The 27,170-nt window shown below is 35.0% G+C and overlaps 2 protein-coding genes across 2 annotated transcripts in view; both read right to left on the bottom strand.

The window, feature by feature from the left end:
• Nucleotides 1-20,434, bottom strand: part of LOC139040064 (uncharacterized) — a 46,059-nt gene extending 25,625 nt beyond the window's left edge. Inside the window, exons 1-6 of the mRNA XM_070483435.1 lie at nucleotides 20,327-20,434; nucleotides 15,579-15,632; nucleotides 14,621-14,725; nucleotides 13,451-13,504; nucleotides 12,730-12,834; nucleotides 7,539-7,592 (exon numbers count right to left, since the gene is read on the bottom strand). Coding sequence (XP_070339536.1) covers nucleotides 7,539-7,592; nucleotides 12,730-12,834; nucleotides 13,451-13,504; nucleotides 14,621-14,725; nucleotides 15,579-15,632; nucleotides 20,327-20,387 — 433 coding nt within the window. The 5' untranslated portion in view covers nucleotides 20,388-20,434. The remainder of the gene's footprint in view (nucleotides 1-7,538; nucleotides 7,593-12,729; nucleotides 12,835-13,450; nucleotides 13,505-14,620; nucleotides 14,726-15,578; nucleotides 15,633-20,326) is intronic.
• A 622-nt stretch (nucleotides 20,435-21,056) lies between these two features.
• LOC139040063 (mitochondrial adenyl nucleotide antiporter SLC25A24-like) lies at nucleotides 21,057-27,098 on the bottom strand. Its single transcript, XM_070483434.1, has 6 exons — nucleotides 26,999-27,098; nucleotides 26,393-26,446; nucleotides 24,334-24,432; nucleotides 22,542-22,595; nucleotides 21,905-22,009; nucleotides 21,057-21,387 (listed from the first exon to the last, which is right to left on the bottom strand). Exons 1-6 carry the CDS (start codon nucleotides 27,057-27,059, stop codon nucleotides 21,329-21,331), a joined length of 432 nt encoding a protein of 143 aa, XP_070339535.1. The 5' UTR covers nucleotides 27,060-27,098; the 3' UTR covers nucleotides 21,057-21,328.
• Between the last annotated feature and the right edge of the window lie 72 nt (nucleotides 27,099-27,170).

Here is a 27,170-nt window from a genome sequence, read left to right as displayed (position 1 = left end):
CATCTTGTGTTTACAAATTGAGTCAGGCAGTTTTCCTTGCAGGCCAGGGGGGTATTTGTAATTCACTCTTCTGCTGTATATGTGGCTTCTTTAGATTCTTAGCTTTAAGGGAATTCTCCTATTATACCTTCTACCTTGAGTGGGCTCTGGGCTTTGCTTCCTCTCCACCGAGTTCTGGCGGGCTGTGAAAAGTAGTTCAGATTCATTTAGTTCAGCAAAAGCCTATAAAATGAAATGTGGCTTCAGGGCTCTTCTTTCCTCTTTGGGTACCAGATTTTTGGTATGAGTATTCCTTCTAGTTTACAAGTTTGTGGAAGCATTTAAATTAGATTTTATCTGCATTATTAGCTGTTTTCAACATCCAGGCACCTAGTCCACCATTTGCTAGAAATGGAAGTGCTGTCAGAAGGTACATGAGAAGTGTATATGGGTAGCTACATACTCGTTTGAGTTCTACTGGGCTCTCACGCTTTCCTCTTGCTCTATCATTTTCCATCTCTTTGGAATGAGCAGTAGCTATTTCGTAAGACTATTCCTTTGTAATTCCATAGATAAATGAGCTTCCTCAGACATGTCAACTTTAGAGCTTTGTAAAGACTCATAGCTGCATTTCTATGACAAGAAATTGTCTTTTCTATTTCCTTGCAGTTATCATTGGATCTTCTATTCTACTGTTAATGAATCCAGCTGGAGGGCTCCTTCCATCATTTCCACACAACCAGGTCCTGTGACAGCCTGAATAATAGTCAGGGGAGCAATAGTGTGCCACTTCATGGAGGGGACATGGCAGAGGAACTTGATGTAGCTTTAGTAGTGATGACCCCTCTCTTGTGCCCTGAGGTCCAGCTATGCACATATGAAGAGGAAAAACTGGGGTCATTTCTCCTCCATAGTTCATTATGAGAATTCATATAACCACTGATAATAAAAACAGTACCTGAACTCCTAAGAAAAGATTTATTGTTTCATAACCACGGTAAAGAAACCACCACTACTGGTTTTAAACTTGTTTAATCAAATGACACCTTGCCTCAGTGAACACACTTCTGAAAGCCAACCAATCAGTGACAGTGCCTTACTTCAGAAAGTCAGCCACATGGGAAGAGTCACACTGCAATGAATACTCTTGTGAATACCAACCAATGTCAGTCTTACTTGAGAATTTGTGTTTCTACAGACAATCTCCATCTACTCACGCCTCTGAATTTGCCAATCCCTGAACTCCACACTTCCCCCAGATCTTATATAAGATCACCATTCTGTTCTGCACAGTAAAGACTGCCTGGCCAGGTTTGTGTTTTTTTATTTCAGATAATGAATGGTGGTGTCAGCTTTTGAGAATTCTGGAGAGGCCACTCATTTTGAAGATCCTCATTTGGCAGTATTACAGGGGACTGTTGGACCAATAGGTGTACTCACCAGGCCCCTCGTGTGCAATTTCTATTTGTCTTCACATTAACTGCCAAGTGAGTCAGTCTCAACAACAACAATTTGAGCTCTGATTGGGTTTGTTGAGTTCTTGTTGGTGAATTTATTTTGTTATCCTAGGATTTGTCTTTGTCATTAGTGCTAGGTCTTTGTATAAGGTAATTAGACTTTTTGATTTGTAGTATGCTATTTGGTAAGTATTTTTGCCATTAACTTGCCTATTTTCCCCTAAGTGCTTTGCTTTCACTTTTGTTTGTCTATTTGAATAAAGTCTTGTCTCATGTATTTTTTGTTGTTGTTGGTCCAGATTGTATTATTATTATTATTTTTTGTGAGGAAGATGGTCCCTGAGCTAACTTCTGTGCCAATCTGGTACTAAATACAGGGAGAGAAAGAAAGTGAATGAGTGAGTCACACACGTACTTTGAGAAATAGAGAGTAGATTTGTCTTAAAATAATGTCTGATTGCGCCAGAATGTGAAAGAAGATAGTAAAAGACAAACGGAAAGGTTCATAGTAAGTTGTAAAATTCTTGAGGGGAAATAAACTTTATTTACCAAACCACCAAAGTAGTGGGAATTTCTAACACTACTCAGTCCTTTTCTAAGTCCAAATCTGTATCTGTTTCTCAGGGACCATCATCAAAAAAATACTCTTCTTCTCTGTGATACAACCTCTACAAACTTAATATGTAAGGATCTACTGCTGACCTAGCCATTAATAATACTATACTGTTCATGAATCAAGAAATAATCAAAGAACTAGCCACCATCCCAGAATCCCTGAGAGCAAAGATTTCACTGATATAGGCAAAATAATTGAATCAGAATCCATAATAGAGAACAGATCGACTCTTTCTGGATTATCATAAATCTTTCTTTTTATTAGTACATAAAAGGTTAGGCAGCCAGCCCTGGTGGCCTAGTGGTTAATATTCGGTGCTCTCACTGATGTGGTCTGGGTTTGTTTCCTGGTCAGGGAACCACACCACTCATTTGTCAGCTATCGTACTATGGTGGCTGCGTGTTGCTATGATGCTGAAAGCTATGCCATCTGTATTTTGAATACCACTAGTGTCACCCATGGTGGACAGGTATCAGCAGAGCTTTAGACTAAGACAGACTAGGAAGAATGACCTGGCCACCCATTTCTGAAAAAATTGGCCATGAAAACCCTAAGAATAGCAGTGGAGTGTTGTCTGATATAGCACTGCAAGGTGAGAGGATGGCACAAAAAGACTGGACGGGGTTCCCCTCTTCTGTACACAGGGTCGCTAGGAGTCATAATCGACTTGAAGGCAGTAACAATAACAAAAAGATTAGGCTACACTTCAGGAGTGTTAACACAGCACATCAATAGCATACATAAAAGACCCATTGCTTATTATAGCTTATCTTTTAATTCAGTAGCCTTGGCTATATCCTTTTTGCTTCAGAGCAACTGTAGTTTCTAACATTAGCCAAAGCATTTTCACATCTCATATTAGAATCATCTTTAAATCTGATGGTACCACATGCAGTTATGCTCTCTATTGCTAACTGAAAATATCCAATATTTTTGGACTAGTCGGTTAACAAATTATGAAATATTGTTACTCTCACCTCATATTACTATCCATTGGTATAACAGTCTCAATTCAGTGACTTTATTACCTTTACCCTATGAAGGAGAATTCTCTTTCTGTAACTAATTTCTGTAATTGTATTTCTATAGTTCAAAAAGTGTCCATGGCCTGAACAGATCTTTTGGACACCTCAGTACCAAATTTTGACTTAATATTATTTGTTAATAGGTCTGTCTTAAAAGTGAAAAGGGACCCAGTAGGCTAAATATGCAATAATTAGTCTAGTTTCTCTTTAAAGATCCAATTACTTAACAGATACTAGATTGGTTCAAGTGACTGAACATTGGCCCTTTCTAGAGATTTCAAATTGGTAAAACCAATAGATGATAAGCTTTTGTAGTAACTACTACTAGATGCCTTGATGCTGCTCAAAGAAATTGCTATCATAAAAGTAGAAGCCCACAGTAAAATAGGTAATATAAAGACTAGAGAAAATGCTTTAGCAGATCATCTCACTAAATAGACTATGTGCAGAAAAGAGTAAACATAGCAGCCCTGAGGCTGCTATTTTTAGAAGAGCCTGCTTGCCAGGTTGGTACTTGTCTGGCATCTGGGAACTTGAGTTTCAGAATGTTCCCTCCAATACTAACAGATAAGCCTGGTTCACTGTGCCTAGACTTGTACAAACAACATGATTAATGGTAAATAGTTACTTTTCTTATGGGAGTTTGGTATTTTGGTAGTTGTTAGGCAGAGGGTGCCTAAGTGAACAGCCCCGAATAAAAAACCCTGGGCACTGAGTCTCTAATGGGCTTCCCTGAGCACACATGTGTAACTACATTTTTGCTGCTGGAGGGAAGGTATATTCTGTGTGGCCTCTCATAAGAGGGAGAACATAGGAAGCCTACACATAGATTCCTCCAGAATCTGCTTATATATTTTTCTCTTAGTGATCTAGCTGTATATTCTTGCTGTTCACTCTTTGTAATGTACAGTTCTATGGGTTTTGACAAATACAATATGTCATGCATTTACCATTACAGTAACAAACAGAATAGTTTCACTGCCCTAAAGTTCCCTGGTGGTTCTCCTATCCATTTCTGCTCCCTACACCACCCCACCTAAACTCCTGGAAACCACTGATCTTTTTATTATCTCTATGGTTTGCCTTTTCCAGAACGTCATGTATTGGAATCATACCACGTATAACCTTTTCAGACTGTCTTCTTCCATTTAGCAATGTACATTTGAGGTTGCTCCATGTCTTTTCATGGATCAATAGTTCATTTCTTTTTATCATTGAATAATAGTCCATTATGTGGATGTACCACAGTTTGTTTATCCATTCATCAATTGAAGCATATCTGGTTTGCTTCCAAGTTTTGGCAATTATGAATAAAGCTGCCATAAACATTCGTGTGCAGGTTTTGGTGTGGACATAAGTTTTCAGCTCATTTGGGTAAATACCTAATGTGTAATTACTCCATATTATAGTAAGATTAAGTTTAGCTTTGTAAGAAACTGCCAAACTGTCTTCCAAAGTGGCTGTTCCATTTTGCATTCCCATGAGCAACAAATGAAAGCTTCTGTTGCTAGCCATTCTAGTTGGTATGTAGTGTTATCTCATTGTTGTTTTAATTTGCAATTCACTTATGGCGTATGATGTCGAACATCTTCTCACATGCTTATTTGCCATCTCTACATCTTCTTTGGTGAGGTGCCTGTTCAGATCTTTTGTTCACTTTTAAATTAGGTTGTTTGTTTTATTATTGCTGAATTTTAAGAATTCTTTGAAAATTTTAGATACAAGTCCTTTATCAGATACGTGTTTTGCAAATATTTTCTGCCAGTCTGTAGTTTGCCTTTTCATTTTTAAACTAATGTTCTTTTTGAAGGACCTCTTATAGATCAGAAAAACAAGTGTAGGGTCAGGTTCAATGATTCCATTATAGAAGCACAAAATTTGACCTCAATGCTGTAAAGAAACAATTGGAGTGATCAGGTTATAATATCCATGAGGATAAGATCTGCCAAAGCCAGGATTGCGACATAGTTGCACAAGATAAAATTTCAAATGAATATTTGCCAAAATCCTACATAAAACAACCCATTACTATAGGAACAAATTTGTCACACTATTAAACACTGATTAGGACATTTTATATTATATCAGAGGACATGGCCAATTCATGCCTCCTCTGACACTAAATTATTCTGGAAAATATGTAACCTTGAGACCAGGATTAGAACCACACCCTAAGGGGCCCTCTGAGCATAACCAAACAGATTTATACAGTTGCTTCTCTCTGTGCTATGAACATGTACTAATAATATGTATATTTTCTGAATGGGCTGAAACATTCTCTTGTCAAAAATCGACAGCACTCAGGCTGGCTAATAAACTTTTAGATATCCTGCTACCTGCTTAGGGCATTCCAACTTATCTATTCAATTGTAGGGAAATACATTTTATTTTGGCAATTATTCATGATTATACAAAAGGTTTTGCCTATTATTTAAAAACTTCACTGTCTTTTGAACACTAACACTCCTGGAAAAAAGAAAGAAACGATATTAAAATTGGAAAGCTACATGATTAGAAACCTTAAACTGAGGTTCTCCAGAGAGCTCCAAGAAGCAGTTGGTTCATGTAAGTCACCTGCCGACCTAAGGTCCAAGATCCTCAGAACAAGTGGAAAACTCCTTGAAGTACAGAGCTTCCACCCAAGACCATCAGAATAAGAAAACACTGATTGTCAGTGCTCTGCATATTTTTCACATATTTTTATTCTTATCTTTTGTCATATTTCCCATTTTTACTTATTTAATATCATACACTTCTGACTTAGCCTGTCATGATTTCTCTTACTACTAATAAGAACTTATTGAAGTTTAAATCTTACTGGGGACAATCACTGTACTAGAGTTAGGACAATCCTAACTCTATAACTCAGCTTTTTTACTAGCAAACTAGTTTAAAGAATTACTGGCTATGTTCTGTGGGGCTAATAGACAATTCTAAGTGCATGGCTTTCCAACAGTCTCAATAGATCTTGTCTCCTTATAAAGAATTCAAGGAGAGAGAGACTTTTCTGGGGAAATACATAATATCTGGTGGAACAGATTCCTAAGCATAAGATATTCCATCCAAAGGAATAAAAAAAAATTTGTGTCTTACCTTGGCTGACCTAGTATATAATACAGTCCATGTCCTATTCAGTACAATAAACCAATTAAAATTGTATACACACACACACACACACACACACACAATGGAACACTACTCAGCCATAAAAAAAGACAAAATCATGTCATTTGTGACAACATGGATGGACCTTGAGGTATTATGCTAAGCAAAATAAGTCAGATAGAGAAAGACAATTACCATATGACTTCATTCATATGTGGAAGATAAACAAACAAACATATAGATACAGAGAACAGATTAGTGATTGCCAGAGGGGAAGGGGCAGGGGGAGGGTGAAAGGGGTAAAGGAGCACATGTGTATGGTGATGGATGGTAAGTAGACTTTTGGAGGTGAACAAGATGCAGTCTCTACAGAAGTCTAAATATAATGATGTACACCTGAAATTTATATGATGTTATAAACCAATATGACTTCAAAAAAAATTCCCTCGATAAATGATAGAATTGCCTTGAATTTTCTTTTGACCAACTAGAGGGGGATTTGCACCATTGCTAATACTTCATATTGTACTTGGATTCACAGTACAGGTCAAATTTATATCTAAGCTAAAGAAAAGACAACTTGGTTATTTAACGTAGACTTAAGGCATTATTAGGACCAGTTTTCTTTCAAGTCTGAGAAATATTGGACCATGATTCCAGAGTGCCTTGCAGTTTCTTCTTATAATACTTTCAGCTAGTTTGGTTTGTCTTACAGCTGTTTGAGATCTGCTTTTCAGTCTTAAATGCTTCTTTGCAGTCATTGCACCCATAGATAGTTAAACAAATCATTCAAAGACAAAAATAGGATGAAATCATCCAGACACTCAGATGTTAGCTCATCTCAAGGAGAATCAACAATAGTGGAGAAGGTCTGAACAATTCCTGAGGTCTCTCCTGTGGTTTGGTTGAGGGAGGATCAAAGGGTAAAATTAAGACCAAAAATATTCTCACATTATTAAGAAGACCTAGAGACATCTACTGTATCATGCAGAGTGAATACTAGACTTAGAAATATAACACTGTGCCTTTTATAATAAAAGGCATATCTTCATATTATTGGAGAAAAATACTACACATAATAATATGAGGCTAATATAATTGCCAAAAAAATTATGTTTTTGGTGACCTATTCAAATAATTATGTCTACATACAGTATCACAATTATTACATAAATTTTGAAATTTCTTGTCTTATGCAAAAACCTAATACCTCTATTGCAAAAACATAGGTAATTAAAACAGTAGATGAAAATGTTTAATTAATGAAAGGTTAAAATGGTGAAATTAAGAAGAGAATGAAGGGATGGTAGGAAATATCATTAAAACAATGTAAAGAATTAAGTAATTTTTGCTCACCTAAAACAGTACTCAATTCTTCCATCAATGTACTTAGTTTGACCTTCCCTTCACCTATAAGACAAGGTAAAATTTATTTATTTAATTTTTGAGGAAGATTAACCCTGAACTAACATCTGCCACCCATTCTCCTCTTTTTGCTGAGGAAGACTGGCTCTGAGCTAACATCCGTGCCCATCTTCCTCTACTTTATATGTGGGGTGCCTACCACAGCATGGCTTGTCAAGCGGTGCCATGTCTGCACTGGAGATCCGAACCGGTGAACCCCGGGCCGCCAAAGAAGAATGTGTAAACTTAACTGCTATACTACCAGGCCAGCCCCCCCGACAAGGCAAAATTTAGACACTGATAAATCCAAACTCAGAAAAAAAGCATAAAGCATAAAGTACTTAAATTATGAACTAGAGTCCAGATGAAGGCTAGTCACTATATCTTGTCCTTTTAAAAGTTGAAATTCTTGGGGCTGGCCCCGTGGCCGAGTGGTTAAGTTTGCGCGCTCTGCTGCAGGCGGCCCAGTGTTTCGTTGGTTCGAATCCTGGGCGCGGACATGGCACTGCTCATCAAACCACGCTGAGGCAGCGTCCCACATGCCACAACAAGAAGGACCCACAACAAAGAATATACAACTATGTACCAGGGGGCTTTGGGGAGAAAAAGGAAAAAAATAAAATCTTTACAAAAAAAAACTTGAAATTCTTGGACTTTAATAGATAGCTCCGTTATCTGCAAGAGGGTCTAAGATTGCTTGAATTATAAAGTCTATCTTAGGTAAAATATTCTCTCAAGTGTTTTGGACTCATTCTGTTTCTAACTCCATGTTTTTCTTGGAAGGGCTGATAACACATGACTAGTATACATTTAAGGCCATTGTTTATGGTATTGTGTTATTTTCTATCACTGGAGAAAGACAAAGAATTCCAGGAAAGGAGCAATGAAGAGCATAGTATGTGGTGAACTAAAACTTTTAAATTTTGCTTGTAGGAAAAATGCCATGTAAGGATTGGAAAGATGAGTCAAAAGAAGCTGGTTGGAGTTACTAGTTTAGACTTTGACATCAGACTGCCTGGATCTGGGAATACAGCTGTGAAAAAAGATAAAAATTCTGGCTTCACGAAGTTTACATTAACTTGTTTTGTTTATGGCTGTATCCCGAAGGCGGACTCAGAGACTGTTAGGTGTTAGATGTTCAGTAGATATCTGTTACATGAACGAATCAATTAACTGGATGAGAAAATTGATAAAAATGTTTAGCACTGGGTCTGGGATATCATAAGACTCAGTGCCCGTACGCTGTGAGCTATGAGGAGGTCACTGAAAGGTTTTAACTTGAGGAGTAACAGGATCAGATTTTCACCTCAGTTAAGTCATCCTGGCTAGTGTGTGTAGGTGACAAGCTGGCTGTTAGACCCGTCAGGAGGCTTCAGCAGTAGTAGTCTAAGCCAGGGATGATGAGGATTTGAATTGAAAGTAGAGTAGCAAAGAGAGAGATAGATTTGGGATATTTTTAGGAGGAAGAAATGAAGGAGCATAAGAAGTCAAAGATAATTTGTAGATTATTTCATGGGTAATTGTGGATGGATCATAGTGGCATAGAAATTTTTTTAAAAAATCAAGAATCAGGAATGAATTTAACGGGGAAAAAGTTTACTTTTATATGTAGAGGTTGGGTTGTCAGCGGAAAGTCTATGTCTCAACAGGGATTTGGTGATATGGGAGAAGATCTCTTAACTGACTTCTATTTAACCAACCTGATGGTCTGAACTTCATTTTTCATTCCTATCGTAAAATATTTAGACTGATGCTGATGGCATGCCAAACTTTCACATCTAGTAAGCTACACTTTGAGTAAGCCAGTGCATTTGTGTTCTTATGCTGTTGAGCTTGTTCCAGGCTTGTTTATAAATAGTTGTACTTATTATTAAATTGATAACATAATCATATATAAAGTGATGAACTATAAATGGAAAAGGGAGTTATTACCATAAAAACAGATTTGAATGATTTGGGAAGTTTATATAACGGCAAATTGCTAAAAAAGTTCTGTTGAATTTGGTATGGATAAGATAAATGTAAAAAGACTGGAGAAAGAATTAAAATCTAGGTGGATTCTGACTGAAATTTCTGCTCAACTTTTAAGAAAGCACTTTGCTCCACTTAAGAGAAACTGAAAATGGGAGTATAGATGATAAATGGGTATGTTTGTGCAAGAAAATCCCCAAAGAGGATGGCTACATTAAATTAAAATGGCATTGGCTCAATTTTTTTCATTCAAATAAAATGTTTAAGGTATACATATCATTTTTATGATTCCTTACTTTAACTTGATTTTTAGATTGTCTGATCAACTACTTGCCCCTGTCATGCTAGATAAAAAGACTTTACTGTGCTAAACTGAAACTAATGAGATAAGTTTGAGATAAAAGATTTGAAATCTTAAATATATATTTGGTTAAGTAAATCCTCCAAGAAGAGTGTGGTGGTGGAAAGAAAAATAGAACTGTCAGTACTATTATTTAAGCTAGTGATTTGCAAAAGTTTTGATCATAAGCCACACAAAGAACTGTGAACACACACATACATAATTGATCATATGACTCATGAGACAATATCTAGCTTTACTATTACATTCGATTTCATTAAAAAAAGTGCTCACTTCACCCGTTGGTTTGAAAGGAGAAAGAGAAGCCCTTAACAGCCTTAGGAACAAGACAAGAGCCTGCTCTCACCACTCGTATTCAATGTAGTACTGGAAATCCAGGCCAGAGCAACCAGGCAAAAAAAGAAAAAGTATCCAAATAGGAAAGGAAAGAATAAAATTGTCTTCATTTGCAGATGATATAATCTTATATACAGAAAATCCTAAAGACATCATCAAAAAAACTGTTAAAACTAATCAATGAATTCAGTAAAGTTGCAGGATACAAAATCACCATAAGAAATCAGTTGTGCTCCTATACACTAACAATGAAATATCCGAAAAAGAAATAAAGAAAACAATCCCATTTACAGCAGCACAAGAAAACAATAAAATACTTAGGAAAAAATTTAACTAGGGTGGTAAAATATCTATACAATGAAAACTACAAGACTTAGTTTGAAAGAAATTAAAGACAACACAAACAAATGTAAAGATAGCCCATGTTGATGGGTCAGAAAAATTAATATTGTTAAAATGTCCATACTACTCAAAGCCATCTATAGATTCAGTGCAGTCTCTATAAAAATTCCAATGGCATTTTTCACAGACATAGAAAAAAAAACCCTAAAATTTCTATGGAACCATAGAAAACCTAAATAGCCAAAACAATCCTGAGAAAGAACAAAGTCAGAGGCATCATGCTTCTTGATTTCAAATTATATTACAAAGTTAATCAAAACAGTATAGTACTGGCATAAAAACAGACACATAAACCAATGGAAAAGAATCAAGAGCCTAGAAATAAGCCCTCACATATACAATCAACTGCCAACAAGGCAGCCAAGAATAGTCAATAGGGAAAGGATAGTCTCTTCAATAAACAGTATTGGGAAAACTGGATAACCACATTAAAAGAATGAAACTGGACCACTATCTTACACCACTCACAAAAATTAATCAAAGTGGATTAAAGACTTAAATGTAAGTCCTGAAACTGTAAAACTCCTAGAAGAAAACATAAGGAAAAATCTCCTTCACATGAGTCTTCACTTTTATTTTAAAAGTGTTAAAACATTTATGTTAAAATGTTAACATGAGTTTTAACTTTTTGGATATGACATCAAAAGTACAAGCAACAAAACCAAACATAAATCAGTAGGACTACATCAGACCAAAAAGCCTCTGCACAACAAAAGAAACAATCAACAAAATGAAAAGGCAACCTACAAAACGGGAGAAAATATTTGCAAACCACATATCTGATAAGAGGTTAACATCCAAAATATGCAAGGAACTCATAACACACAACAGCAAAAAAACCAAACCAATCTAATTAAACAATGGGCAGAGAAACTGAATAGCTCTCTTTCCAAAGACATACAAATGGCCAACAGATACATGAAAAGGTGTTCAACAACATTAATCATCAGAGAAATGCAAATCAAAACCACAATGAGATATCAACTTAGAATGGCTATCATCAAAAAGACAAAAGATAAAAATGCTGGTGAGGATGTGGAGAAAAGGCAATCCTTGTTCACTGATAGTGGGAATGTAAATAAGTACAGCCACTATGGAAAACAGTATAGCAGTTCCTCAAGAAATTAAAAATAGAAGTACACGTATGCTCCAGCAATCCCACTTATGGGTATACAAAGGAAATAAAAACAGGATCTCAAAGAGATATTTGCACTCTCATGTTTATTGCAGCATTATTCACAATAGCCAAGATAGGGACACAACCTGTGTCTGTCAGTGGATGAATGGATAAAGAAGATGTCGTATATTACAGTCATTCACCGTATAACACTGTTTTGGTCAACGACGGACCGCATATATGACGGTGGTCCTATAAGATTAGTACCACATAGCCTAGGTGTGTAGTAGGCTATCCCGTCTGGGTTTGTGTAAGTACGCTCTATGATGTTCCCACAATGACGAAATTGCTTAACGCGTTTCTTAGAATATATCCCTATTGTTCAATGATGCAAGACTATATACACAACTGAAAATTTTTCAGCCATGAGAAAGAAGGAAATCTTGCCATTTGCAACAACATGGATGGACTTTGAGGGACCTAAGCTAAGTGAAATAAGTCAGAGAAAGACCAATACTGTATCATTTCACTTACACGTGAAATCTAAAAAAGCTGGACTCACAGAAACAGAGAGTAGAATGGTGACTACTAGGGGCTGGGGGGTGAGGGAAATGGGGAGATGTTGGTCAAAGGGTACAAACTTTCAGTTATAAGGCAAATAAATTCTGAGGATCTAATGTACAGAATGGTGATTAAAGTTAATAATACTGTACTATATACTTAGAAATTGCTAAGAGATTAGATCTTAAATGTCTCACCATTAAAAAAATAATAATTATGTGATGGAGGAGTTAGCTAATGCTGTGGTGGTAATAATTTTGCAATATATAAATGTATGAAATCAACAGGCTGTAAACCTTAAACTTATACAATGTCATACGCCAATTATATCTCAATAAAGACGGGGAAAAAAAGACGAGGTACCCCTTGAGTATAGGAGTGATTACTGTGCTCACCATCATCCGGAAGTCTTTCTATCAGATCCATGAATTCTTGTTCTGTGATGTCGATTCCCATGTTTTCTAAAAGAGTGTCCAACTTATTGACATCAACATTGCCTCCTAAGTAAGGGACAGGAAAGGAATACAGCAAAACTGAATGATTCTAAAACTGAACTACGCATTCACTCTGCTATGTTATTCTTCTTCTTCACTGAGCATGTGTTTTGTTACAATAAAAAACATTTAATTCATTTCTTAGTATTTTTGTTAAGATTTTCAAGACAAACATCAAAATTCCAGCCTTGTCCAGTTAAGAGGAGAATAGAATTAGAACTCATTCCCTCCAATTTTATGTTGGGAATATTGAAAAGCTAGAGCTAGAGACAATTGACATAATATTCTGCAAAACAGGAGTTATTTTTGTTGCCTGTACTTTCAAATTATTTGTCTCTGCTTTTGACTGAAATCCTTATCTGACAGGCTTCATTCTTCACCTTTTGCTTTATATTTTTAAATTTATTTTGTTTCCTTGGTGCTGAGTTAGGAAAATCCAAGAAAGTTTAACACTTTCTGGCAAATCTTAGTACAGGAAACTATTTGGTAAATACCTGGTAAAATGCAGATCTACTGAAGGAAGCATAAATAAAGACTCAAATATATAGGAAAAGAGGATTCATATTTTAACAATACAAATGGGAGTTTCAGAGTAAATCTTTTCACTGTGCTTCTTACTCACGTTTGTGAGACTTTATGCCCTTCATCAACCTTTTCTGATACACTTTTCCATCAGCTATAAAAAAAATGAGATATTTTGGAAATGGAGTCAGAAATATAGTCCATCTCTTAATTTTAGAAAGAAAGAATTTAGAAGTCTTTGCCTAGTGAATATTTCAAATGCCAATAGATAATAGATATACTAAAATGTTCACTCTCAGTGGTAAAGGAGTGAAATGCAAATCATAATAATGAGATGCTCTTTTTTTTTTTGTTTTTCTATGTTAGAATGTAGGAAAAATAACATTCTAAATACTGTTTTTGGGAGTTCAAACTTCCATTTCCTGGAAGGAAATGTGATAAAACAAATAAAATATCTTACATTTTGCAACTCTACTTAATAGAATTTAATCTCAAGAAATTTTAGGATATTTAGAAAGATTTATCCATAAGGTTGCCATGTAAATAAAGGACATATATTCATAGATGAAAAGTGGAAAAATATACCTCCAATTTTTTATATTAGTTTTCACTTTGAGGTGGGATTAGAGATGGTCTTATTTTCACTTATCAGCATTATCAAGGTTTTTATGATGAATACAGACATTAACATTATGAAGAGATGTTATAAATTAATATACACATAAATATCTATCTATCTATCATCTATCTTAAAAGCACTAGAAGGAAATGCACTAAAATATTAATAGTGGATATCTTTGGATATGGAGTTAAAAGCATTTTTATTTTCCTAAACTTTAAAAAATGTAACTTAATAAGGAAATTAAAAACCGTAGCCTTTCCTCAAAGTACAAAATTATCCACTTTTTGGTAAACTATATATTCTGTGCTGCAGAAACACACAGAGCTATATAATTTAATTTGTTTTTTGTCTTCTCTTTACTCCTTATTCTCTCTCCCACCTCTCTACTTTCTTTCTTTCATACTTTTACAAATCCAGCTGATCAGCAGCCTGAGGGCTGAGTAATGAACTTTGTCTTTGACAGCAACTTACAGCTGAAAGGGTTAGATTGATGATTTTTAAATCAAAATCTAAGTGGTGAAAGTTTTCTTTGTATTAGCATTAGATTTTCAATAGTTTTGAAGCATTTTTAGTTTATTTTGGAATTTTTCACATAGTTCCACAAAACCAGACTTTCTAAAAAACCCAGATAGTACCCACAAGACTTACCATTAACTGGCAGTGTCTTCAGCAAGTTCAAGCACTCATTAGGCGTGAGCTCAATCCCCAAGTTTCCCAAAACACTTTCAAGTTTACTGGTATCAACTTTATCTCCTTTGAAGGAAAAAACAATTGTTGACACATAGCAATTTTAGGACTTTATAATGATCTGAAATAATGAAGAAGCTGGCTCATATAAAGCCCTCTTCACTTTCACATTCTCACATATTCTAAGAGTGTTTAAGGACAGCGAGACAGAGTTTGTTCCTTGATTCTTCATAAAGACAGAGTGGTCTCCTAAGCCTAGTGGCAAGACTCCATGGAAAAAAAATCAGATTCTGTCACTGGCCAGTAATTTAGGGCCAGTAATTTCGAGTCTTTTTCCTTTTAATGCTGAATCGTGATTATTTTAAGACAACTGTATCAACTTAATTTTCTAAAAATATTCATCTTCCTATATTCTGTGCCTGCCTAGATTTTGGCCATTTAAACCAGCAGTTATTAACTCAAAAGCTTGCAAGAGTCTGGAGGTAGAAGAAATGAGCGAAACTGGCTGTGGTGAAGTGGGCATCGCAGGCCTCGTCCAATGAGAAAACACACCAGCTGTTGTTGTCAGGGAATGTAGGGCCAGTGTTACCAAATCTTAAAAAACTTGACTGCAGACTGGATTCAACTTATGGTGGCCAATTTGTGACCTCTGATTTCAACACTGGTTATGATCAGCATAATACTGCCAGAAACTACAGAAATTATAATTTATTACTCAAACATCACCACTTATTTTTGCGGCTGAATCTTAGATAATTCAAAGTTAAAGGCAGAAGAAAAGTTAAATGTAAATATTTCATTATAAATACGTAAAATGTCAGCATTAATAAATTTATAATATAATATTGGGAAAACACTGTGCAAAATATAACATAGGGTTAGAATTCGATTAAAAATGTTTTAGTAATGTCTTACTCACCTGAAAAAGGTTTCACTTCATTCATCAACTTTTCCAGACCAACCTTGCCATTAACTGTAAGACAAGGAATAAATTGGACAGAAACGTGAAACTAAGAAAATGATGTTGCATAGAGCAGAAAGATTTAGCAGTATTTATTTGCTCTAGAAAATTTAACCTTTTGCAGGTACTAACTTCCATTTATAAAATAAATATGTCATGTGGATGTAATGTACAGAATGGTGCCTATAGTTAATAATACTGTTTTCTAATCTGAAAGTTGCTAAGAGAGTAAATCTGAAACGTTTCATCATAAGAAAAACAATTTTATAACTGTGTATGGTGACGCATGTTAACTAGACTTATTGCGGTGATCGTTTTGCAATATATACAAATATTGAATCATTATGTTGTACAACTGAAACTAATCTAATGTTATATGTCAATTATACCTCAATTGAAAAAAAACAGAAGCTGGTTACACACACACACACACATACACACACACACGAACATGTAAACTTTTATTACATGCTTCATAAGAAGGTAGAAGAGGAAAGGTGAAATCTCAAATAATAATAAACACAATTACTTCCTGAATATAATTAATATTCCAGTATCTATGATGTATTATGCTTTAGGGAAGAAAAGTAGCTAACCTCTGTTAGTTTCTGAAAAGAAAGATGCTTCCTTTCTTTTCCCCTAGCAAAATAATACTCTATGTTGACGAGAAAACCTAGCTATAACCTAGGAATCATGGAATAAAATGTAGTTATTTCATGAATTCAACAAACTTTTCTTTTTGAGTACCCACAAAGTACCAGTAGAATGGCCAAAGAAGTATATCAATTATCAATAATGTTGCTAACTCTGTGGTGAGAAGAATTTTTGGACCTTATTCTTTGTCTATTAAAGTATTCCTGGCCACTAATAATTTCTGCATCAATACTAGCTACAGGTAAGGACAGAATGGAAAATGTGTGTTGATTCAACTGGGCTATTAAAGGTAACCAAGCCTATTATGAAAAAAAGATGGGATCCTTGAAAGGGTTTACAACTTTTTGGTCTGGCTTTGTATATGAGTTGCTATGGTGAGGATTCAGACAAATCCTCTCACCTTTTTCTTTGCCTTTCTGGTTTATAGGTGCGAAAATTCTGACCCAAGATGAAAGAGCTCCTTGCCATAGGCCCTTTAATTGGGGATTTCCACTGAAAACTAGGTCTGCAGGGAATTCTCTTCCTTTAACATATTCCAAATTCATCTCAACTGAGGAGGAATCTATTAGCAAGAATTAAAACATTCTGTGTGACAAGGGAAATTTTTTAAGCCAAAGTTGATTATTTTCCTTTATTTATAATGTTATTCTTACTCTTTTATATTTACTTCAATCAAAATTTTGGAAGGGCTTCTGTGAACATGGAGACTGGAACATGGTTTATATCCCTTTTACTACCACCTCCAAGTTGTTTGCCTTTCGAGAGTCAAATGCTGTTGGTCTCTACAGGCTGTTAGGGCTATGTCAAACCTTGGGCTCTGGCTATGTCCTGGAAAAAAGAATGGGCATTCTCTCCCCCATTGACTAGGGAAGCACCAGAGGGGTGAGACAGCGTGGGAACAGAACTGGAAAGCAGTAGATCTTGGGAAGAGCTTGGCACTTAGAATCCTGAAGACCTTGACAAAGGTCAGTAAAGACTAGCATGAGGGCATTCCAATTCCTCTGACTCCTAAAACGCCAAGAAGGAGTAAAACAAGTGGGCAGAAACACTCATGCTCCTGAGGTGGCAAAAGTACAGAAATGCCAGAACAGAAGCTTCCTTCCTTTCTATAAGTTCAAAAATAATCTGTCATGGGATGTGTAATCTTAAGTACTAAATAAAGAATCTTGAAATAGAAGGGAGATTAAGAGAAATTCTAGCCAAGTACTAAATTATCCCAGTAAATCCTAGGAATTGATTATTCATGAGAATTGAGAATGCACAGTTGGGGAAGTAAAGACATTCTAAAGATCTCATGGTGAAGAGTCGGGGGAATGGTGAGAAGAATAAAAGTACAGTATTGTTTTTTTTTTTTTGAGGAAGATTAGCCCTGAGCTAACTACTACCAATCCTCCTCTTTTTGCTGAGGAAGACTGGCCCTGAGCTAACATCCGTGCCTATCTTCCTCTAGTTTATATGTGGGATGCCTACCACAGCATGTCATGCCAAGTGGTGCCAGGTCTGCACCCAGGATCTGAACCAACGAACCCCGGGCAGCTGAGAGGCCGAATGTGTGCACTTAACCGCTGTGCCACTGGGCCGGCCCCTGTACAGTATTCTTTACTGTTTCGGTATTCTGTACTGCGGGAAGGGATAAAGACGAAATGAAACATCTGATGGGAAATGGTCTCTTGATGGGGAATAAAGCAGTATTGTGTTGCCAACAACAGTTAAGTCATATGTAGGATGACAGTGAATGAGAGGAAAAGGAATGTAAGAATTAATGGAATGTGACCCTCTTCTGGAATTTCAAAATTAATTTGGAAGAAAACAAGAATAACGAATGACACCTTAAACAAAGCAGTAATAATAAGCATAAAGAAAAGGAGAAAAAAAAAAGAAAATAAATAATAAACATAAAATAAGATGAAATAAAGAATAATAAACATGAAATAAGAAAGAAAATTAAATATGTCCAGTATTACAACAACAGTGAACAAACTGAAATTTCTTATTAAAAAGGAAAAATTGCCAGATGGATTTTAAAATAACCTAGCTATATGATGTTCTCAGGAAAGATATTTCAACCAAATGATGAAGAAGATTGAAAACAAAGGAATGGGCAAAGATATATGAAGAATATTATAACAGTCATAAACCTATAAATACCAAACAGCTAAACAAACAAAGCAAAGACTATTAATAATGTAAGAAGAATTTTATAAAAATACAATTAAAGTCAGAGACCTTATCCTTCTTAAAATGAGAAGATATAGTAGACAAAATACAAGTAAAGACATAAAGGAGTTGAATAATACCATCAATAAACTTGAGTTCATAATATATATAGGTCTATGTTTACCCTCTAGAGACTATAAATTGTTTTTCATATGCCTAACAAATTTACAAAAATTGATAAAGTACATAGCTATAATGAAAACTTTAACAAAATAGAGATTCTCTTTAACATGTCAGTGGTCATATTATCTGACATAACTCCAAAATTTATATATAATAAAAATTTTTAAAACTTAATAAGAAATTAAGAAATATACTTCTAGATACTAGATTATCCTTGCATCAATTATAAGCCATCTAGTAGAAAGTAATGACTAGGATAACTCTTCATATTGAAACCAAAGGCCTCAGTGAAGCTGCATTCAGAAGAAAATGTATGGCCTTAAACTCCTTCATTATTAAAGCAGAAAGACAAAGAGAAATTAAGCGCTCCTGGAGGTGGAAGGAGTGGAGGGAAAACAACCACTCCTCAAGTGGTTAAGTAACTCAGTAAAAAGTGGGCAAAGAATTTGAACAGATACTTTTCAAAAGGAGTATACAGATGGCTAATAAGCACTTGAAAAAGTACTCAGCATCATTAGTCATCAGGAAAATGTAAACAAAAACCATATTGAAATACCACTACACACTGACCAGAAGGACTAAAATGAAAAATATTGATAATACCAAATGTTGGTGAGGAGTGGAGCTAATAGAACTCTCAGGTATTGTTGGTGGGAGTATAAAATTGTACATTCATTTTGGAAAAATATCTGGTAGTTTCTTGTAAAACTTAAGACACATTTACCCTATGTTGCAGCATTTCTACTCCTAGGTATTTACCCAAGAGAAAAGAAAACACATGTCCACAAATGTCTTGTACAAGAATGTTCATAGCAGCTTTCACAGTCAAAAACTAGAAAAAGCCAACGTCCAACAATAGTAGAAGCGATAAAGATGTTGTAGTATATTTATACAATAGAATGTTACTCAGCAATGAAAACAAAAATGAATTACTGATACAAGCAACAACGTAGACGAATCTAAAACACATATGCTGAGTAAAAGAAGCTGTGGTAGAACCTATTTTCCAAGGATGGCTGAGGTACATATTTCCCATCCAACATCCTCTTACAATGTGACTGATATACCTGCCACTAAGAGCTTGGACTGAATCTAGACAGGGTCTTGTGATTGCTTCAGTAACAGCATTTGGTGGAAGTGATGCTCTGTAACTTCTGTGACTTCATGCTAGTTACAGATTTAGAGAAGAGCTGGCGTGAGTTGTCTGTAATAGACCTTTCTCCACAGGACCCATGTGAAAGTGAGAGGCAGATAGGCAGACAAACACTGACTGAGATGGCTGTCTTGTAGAGGTCTACTCTAGCCATACTAAAAGAGAAAAAACACGAAAGATAGCCATTCCTATACTATACTATAAAGAGTATCCTTTTTATAGATAGTGATGTCACCTATTAGCAAATGTGGCCAAAGAAATGAATTGGAATTTGAGTAATACCTATCAATTCTCCCTAATCTATAGAGAGAATAAGGAAAGACTGAGTAAAAAAGCAGAGAGAGAGAGAGAGGGAGAGAGATCTTGAAATCCTTCTCTAATCTGCACAGGAAACCAGCAAGAGACAGGATGTGTTCTTCCTTTTAACCTAAGTTTTCCCTCTAAGCTTTTCAGAAAGTTTTCTTGATGCCAAATAAATAACTAACTTTTAAATAACTGTTATAGACAGGCTTATAAGATTAGCTTTTCTGTAGGGTTCAGTGGTATCTAAAATGCTCACCGTCAACTGGCAGGTTTTGTACTAGATCTTTAAGCTCCTTTTCAGTGAGGTTTATGCCCATGTTTCCCAAAACCGTATCCACTTTACTGGAATCAATCTTCCCTTCTTGTAAAAAGAGAGAGAGAGAGAAACAAAAGTTTAATGTCCCTAAAATGTGAGGTAAACCCTCAGTTCCTGAGGATTATGATTACCATTTTCATCCAAAACACCAAAGCCTATTGAGATCTTTACAAGAATACAAAGAATTAGTAATGGAGTTATAATTAGAACTTGTTTTAATCTTAATCTTAATGATAGGCATACCCATACCCAAAATTTAAAGGTGACTGAATAACTTCTCAGAGAATTCTGTCAAAATAACAATAAATCCAATGTTTCTAACAAACATTGTCTTGTTTTCATTGTGTTTATTTTTACAGTTACCCTCTAGTTTTGTTAAGGGATGCTGGTTTTCCATTACCATTAAAAAATTTTTCAATATAAGTTAAAAAGTAAATCAATTTAAATAAAAATATGAATAGTAGTACAAATGGTATGTGGATTTGGCAGACATCAGGAAGGTGTTATGTGAAGATGAAAGAGTGGGAACTTTGCTTAGACATGACCCCTCTCCTGGCCTGCTTCCTGTCCATCTCTTCAGTCTTATGTCCTCTCACTTCTTTGGAGCCTTTTTAGCAATTTATTTTTGTCTGAGTGTCAGATTAGTAGTCTCTGTGGCTGAATAAATAAACTGAGGGTGTGCTAATTTTCTCTTTACTTTTGCTATGCAATCTGGGCTCTGATAATTGCTTCCTTTGTCAAAGTTAGGAAAATCCCAAGAGCGCATGGGAATTCTTTCCAAGTTACACCATAAGAAATGATCTCCTAAAGAACAGATTGACCTATAAAAGAAACAAAAGTATGTAATAATATGTGTTAGGTAGCAGCGTTTACAATTTAATCACAAGGAAATAGAACAAATGCCAAACATTATGATCTCTGATTTGCATTTTATTAAGTTTCTCACTCACCTTTAAGAAACTTTATGCCATCCATCAACCTTTTTTGATAGACCTTTCCATCTATAAGAAAAAGCACTATTCAGATCATAGAAGTGCAATGTAGAGTTTCATACGAAACCGGCAAATTCAGTAAAACATATTTTGTGAATTGCCTTAGAAATTTTCTGGTTTACTGACAAATAATAAAATTATGTAGAGCGGAGATACTGGCATTCTACCATGCTGAAACATATCTTTTTCTTCTCTTTTATGACATCTTCATTTTCCTCTATAGATTACTCCCTTCTCTTTCTTTTTCTCATTTATTCTGGCTTAAATTTTAGATCTCAGTAGAATCAAAAGTAATAAAAGATATAATTGAAATCCTGATGATAGGAGTCACGATGACACAATTTTTGATTCTCAAACTAAAATTTAAATGGCACAGACAATCTTTTAAGATATGATAGGATTGTTTAAAATTATGTAACATGAATCATGAGATTTTTGACAAGCAATGAGAGAAATAATTTTAGAAGTTTTCACAATTTAACAATAAGCTTCCCTGGATGACTATATTTTTATTTGAAATACTCACTATCAACTGGCAGATTATTCACTAGTTCTGAGAGTTCTTTATCTGTGAGCTCTATCCCCATGTTTTCTAGAACCATTTCCACGTCATTGACATCAATTTCCTCACCTTCAAAAAAATAGAAATGATAACACATGAGATTTTTAAACAACTATCTATTCTAAATAATAATGAAATCTTCTATTACTATTTAATTATTAGCCCCAACTACTTAGTGCATAACAAAGTCAAATGAGTCCTGTTTGACTATAGATATGGCAGAAGAATAAGTGTTTATTTCTTTAACTTTAGTAATAATAGAGACCAAATAACACAGTACATAGTAATGGATTTTCATAATTTTCTATTGTGGGAGATTACCAGCAGGTAATAAAACTTTAGTCTCTTTTTACTGCACTAAGATGTATTTTTAGTAAATATCTTTGATTAATTTGGAAAAAATGAGATTATAGAGCTTGTTAACAAAATGTGGCACTGTTTTATTGTTAAAACATAGATAAAAGTCAAAGTCTAGGAAATTAAACTACAGTCATTTTATTAAAAAATAGGATAATTTAAAAAGGAATAAAAAGTAACAGGAGAAAATATAAAATACGTGCAAAAAATCAGAATCATATGTATTTGGTAACTTCTTCCTCACCTATAATAGCTTCTACGTTATCCATCAGTTTTTTCAGATCAATTTTCTCATAGGCTGTAAGACAAAGATTAATCAGATGGAAACAATAACACGGACTAAGAAAAAACACACAGAGGACAGGAAATCCTTTTTATCTAAGATTTATTGTTACTAGAAGATGACCAAGAAAAATAAATCCATTTAAAATGAGAACCAAGATTTAATAGTAAAAAAATGAATAAAAATGATCTAAAAAGGCTTTATTGAAGAATAAAAATGCAAATTTTGAAAACAAGTTTGTCTCATATTTAAGAAAATTCAGGTTATAATTACAAGTATTCCATAATTCTCTCTCTCTCTCTTTTTTTTCTGGTGAGGAAGATTGGCCCTTAGTTAACATCTGTTGCCAATCTTCCTTTTTTTACCTTGAGGAAGATTGTCACTGAGCTAACATCTGTGCCAATCTTCCTCTATCTTGTATGTGGGTGGCCACCATAGCCTGGCTTGATGAGCAATGTGTAGGTCCACACCCAGGATCCAAATCTGCAAACCCTGCGGAGCACACGAACTTCACCACTATGCCACCAGCTGGCCCCTATTCCATAATTCTTTGAACAAGCAATGAGTCAATGCTAACCTTTAAAAGTGTGTTGGGATGTTATTTTCTGAGAAAATCAGATTATTGTGCATTACAGCATCCTTCTGAACTTTGAAACAAGGCATAGTAAAAGTAACTTTCGAAAAATTATTGACTTTTTTCCAAGGGTTCCTTTAAATCTTTTGAAATCCAAATCATTCTATTTCAAATGGCCTATCATGTTATTGCTCATGTAGAATTTTTCTTCTTCAATTATTAAATGGTCTAACTCTGTCAGGTCCACATTTGTTAGTGACTTTGTGTGATTTGAGTAGTTCTTCAATTTTACTTTCACTTATTTCTTGAAATTATGCATCTTTCTCAATATTCGCAAGGATTGTTGTCTTGTGTTGCCACAAGGTGATGCAATGGGCAGATAGAGACTAGTGTTAAGCAGTGAGGAATGTTTGACAAGGACTAATTACATAAGAGATCAGTTTAGTGATCCCCTGAAACTAAATGGTGGATAAGAATTCAGCTAAAATCCTACCGTTTTACCACATCATTTGTATCCATCTTAAATTAAAAAAAATAAATCTAGTTAAAAAATTAGAATTTAAAACATACACTGCATAATAAATTAAAAAAATACACAAGCATGTAAAGAAAAAGTAAATGGTCCCTCCTTTTACCTCTCCTCACTACCATTACCACACCTCACTATTACCAACAGTTTTGTGTATATCCTTCCAGACTTTTCTTATATTTATAAAAGTATACTATATATCTTAAAAAAATAATACTCTACATATTATTCTTTAACTTTTTTGTTACAATTACCAAAAAAAAAAAAAAAACACCAGAGGGTATCTCAATATCCATTAATAGAGGAATGAGAAATGGCTGAATGAATTGGATTATACCCTGGAATGAAGTCAGTGATATATGGATCAGTGAGAAAAAACACATTACGTATCCTATTTTTGTAAAACCAGACAACAGTAATTCCTCCCCTTCTCACTAGCACCCATCTCCACTCCAAGATGTATAAAGAAATAGATTACAGTTTTCAAAGGAACAAAAATGAACAGCCATTTTTTATTGTCACTTCTGAGTTCTTCCGAAACCTATTCAAATCCCTTTGAGCAACAAATAATTTAAATCTCTGAAAGAGTTGTAATAAGGCCTGCAAGCTCAACTTCCATTTAAAATCACAGTGTTTTCCATAATACTCACCACTGAGAGGATCTTTCATCAGATCAAGTTCCTTTTCTGTAAGCTTGACCTCCATAGCTTCTAAAACAGTATCCAGGTTATTTACATTAACCTTTCCTCCTTGAAAACATGAAAGGAAAGGACAAAAAAATGAAATGATTCTAAAATATTAGAAAGTTCATAAATATACATTATTATCTTTAACTAACAGATGTTATTGTTTTTTTCCCAGGTTTACTCAGATAGAATTGACATATAATATTGTAAGTTTAAGGTATACAACATAAAGATTTGATATATCTGCAAATATACTGTGAAATGATTACCACAATAAGGTTAGTTAACAGATCCGACATCTCACATAGTTACAATTTTTTTTTTGTGGTGAGAACTGTTAAGATTTACTTTTAGTAACTTTCAAATATACAATACAGTATTGTTAACTATAGTCACCATGCTGTACATTACATTGCCAGAACTTATGCATCTTACAGCTGGAAGTTTGCATCCTTTGATCAACTTCACCCATTCCTTTCCCCAACCTCCCGACTCCTGGGAACCACCAATCAGGTCTGTTTCTATAAGTTTGGTTTTTTAATTTTTGAGGAAGATTAGCCCTGAGCTAACAACTGCCACCCATCCTCCTCTTTTTGCTGAGGAAGACTGGCCCTGAGCTAACATCTGTGCCCATCTTCCTCTACTTTATATGTGGGACGCCTACCACAGCATGGCTTGCCAAGCGGTGCCATGTCCACACCCAGGATCTGAACCGGTGAAGCCCAGGCCACCGAAGCGGAACATGTGCACTTAACTGCTGAGCCACGGGCTGGCCCCTAAGTTTGATCTTTTTAGATTCCACATATAAGTGAGATTATACAGTATTTGTCTTTCTCTGTCTGACTTATTTCACTTAGCATAATGCCCTCAAATTTCATCCACGTTTTTGCAAATGGCAGGATTTCCTTCTTTTTATTGTTGAATAATATTCCATTGTGTGTATATATATATATATATATATATACACACACACATACTACATTTTCTTTATCCATTCATTCATCAGTAGACATTTAGGTTGTTTTCCATTTCTTGGCTATTGTAAATAATGCTGCAATGAACACAGGGGTGCAGATATCTCTTCAAAATAGTAACAGATGTGACATGAATTTTGTTGTTAGTGCTGTCTTTTTGATTCTGACTCCTAGTGACCTTGTGTACAGCAGAGCAGAACCCTACCTGGTCTTGTGCCATCCTCTCATCTTCCAGCGCTATATGAGACAATGCTCTGCTGCTATTCACAGGGTTTTCATGGCTAATTTTTTTGGAAGTGGGTGGCCAAGTCTTTCCGTCCTATCTGTCTTAGTCTGGAAGCTCTGCTGAAACCTGTCCACCATGGGTGACGCTGTTGGTATTTTAAATACCAGTGGCATAGCTTTCAGCATCAGAGCAATGTGATATCACAGTTACCCGGATATACACTGATAAAAGAGAATGACTTCATAACATAGTATAACTGTTAATAATTTCAAGCAAAGAACAAAACCGCAAAAGATTTGTCCAACTCTTTACAAGCAGAGTTAGCATTTAAAGAGTTTAAAGCAGGTTAGAATTAGAACTTGTTTCCTCAAATCTTAAACATAACTGCCCAGGAAAAAGTTAGGTGGGACAAGGGCTAAGCAACTGTAAGTGGAGAGCACTACTCAATAATCTCCAAAAAGAAGTAGAGCCTGTAGAATTTGTTTCCTAAACTCTTATTCTCAGATTGTTTTCTCTGCTTCTGGTCACATTTTGGAATGAATGCCAAATCTTTTCCCTCTCTCCCTCTGACCTTTCGCCCCACTCCCCCTCCTCTTTCCTTCCTTCCTTCAATCTTTCTTTTATTTCTGTTCATATAAATTTTTTTTAGAGAAAGTTTGAAAAATGAAGTCCAGTAGAGAACTTCCTTCTAAGATAAATTAAAAGTTATTCCAGGAAAAACACGGATGTGATACAAGAAGCAAAATAAGGTATTATATTTTATTGATGTAAATTTAATGCTTGAGGATATTTCATACGCCTTCTCATGGTGCTTCTTACTCACTTTTATTACACCTCATATCCTTCAGCAACCTGTTTTGAAACACCTTTCCATGAGCTGTAAGAAAAGGTACAATTCAGATCTCTGGAAAATTGATATGAAGATTCACCAAAACATTACAAATTATATGATTGTAGAAAGATACATTTTAATCATTTACTTTAAAAATTAATCTATGTTATAGTCACAGAATATTGACATTTAAGAATATAAATATTTTCCACAGGGACAAACTTATCCACTCTTTGGTATTAGAGACATTTATGTTTAACTCTCCCATGGTGCAACTCTAAAAAATACTTCTTTCTTTTTATTCTACTGATGTCCTATTCCTCTCTTTTTCATCCTTTTTCATTGTTCACATTGTAAACCTAATACCAATCTGAGCAAGTAGTATTAGTCATTAGACAACTATATTGCAATGTAGTGATGACTCTCAAATTGTGCTTGAAGAGGTAATGACAGAATTTCTTTTCAAGTCAGAAGTGTCTTTCTATTAATTTATGGCATTTTTAATACAAAACTGTACTATATAAAGATTCTGAGCTGCTCACAGTGACCCATAAAATCAAGTTCGCTGGAAGTCAGGGTGGCATTTATGTGGCTTACCATCAATGGGCAATGTTTTTAGCAGTTGCTTGTGCTCCTTGTCTGTAAGCTCGATCCCCATGTCTTTTAGAATATTTTGTAGGTCACTGGAATCAATCTTTTCTCCTTTGAAAAGACGGAATATTCATAGGTAAAATATTAAGGGATAATCTATTTCCAATTATCCAAAAGT

The sequence above is a fragment of the Equus asinus genome, chromosome 13, assembly GCF_041296235.1.
Source record: "Equus asinus isolate D_3611 breed Donkey chromosome 13, EquAss-T2T_v2, whole genome shotgun sequence".
NCBI lineage: Eukaryota > Metazoa > Chordata > Mammalia > Perissodactyla > Equidae > Equus > Equus asinus.
Note: the sequence above shows the minus strand (reverse complement) of the source record. Positions and strands in the feature narration are given on the sequence as shown.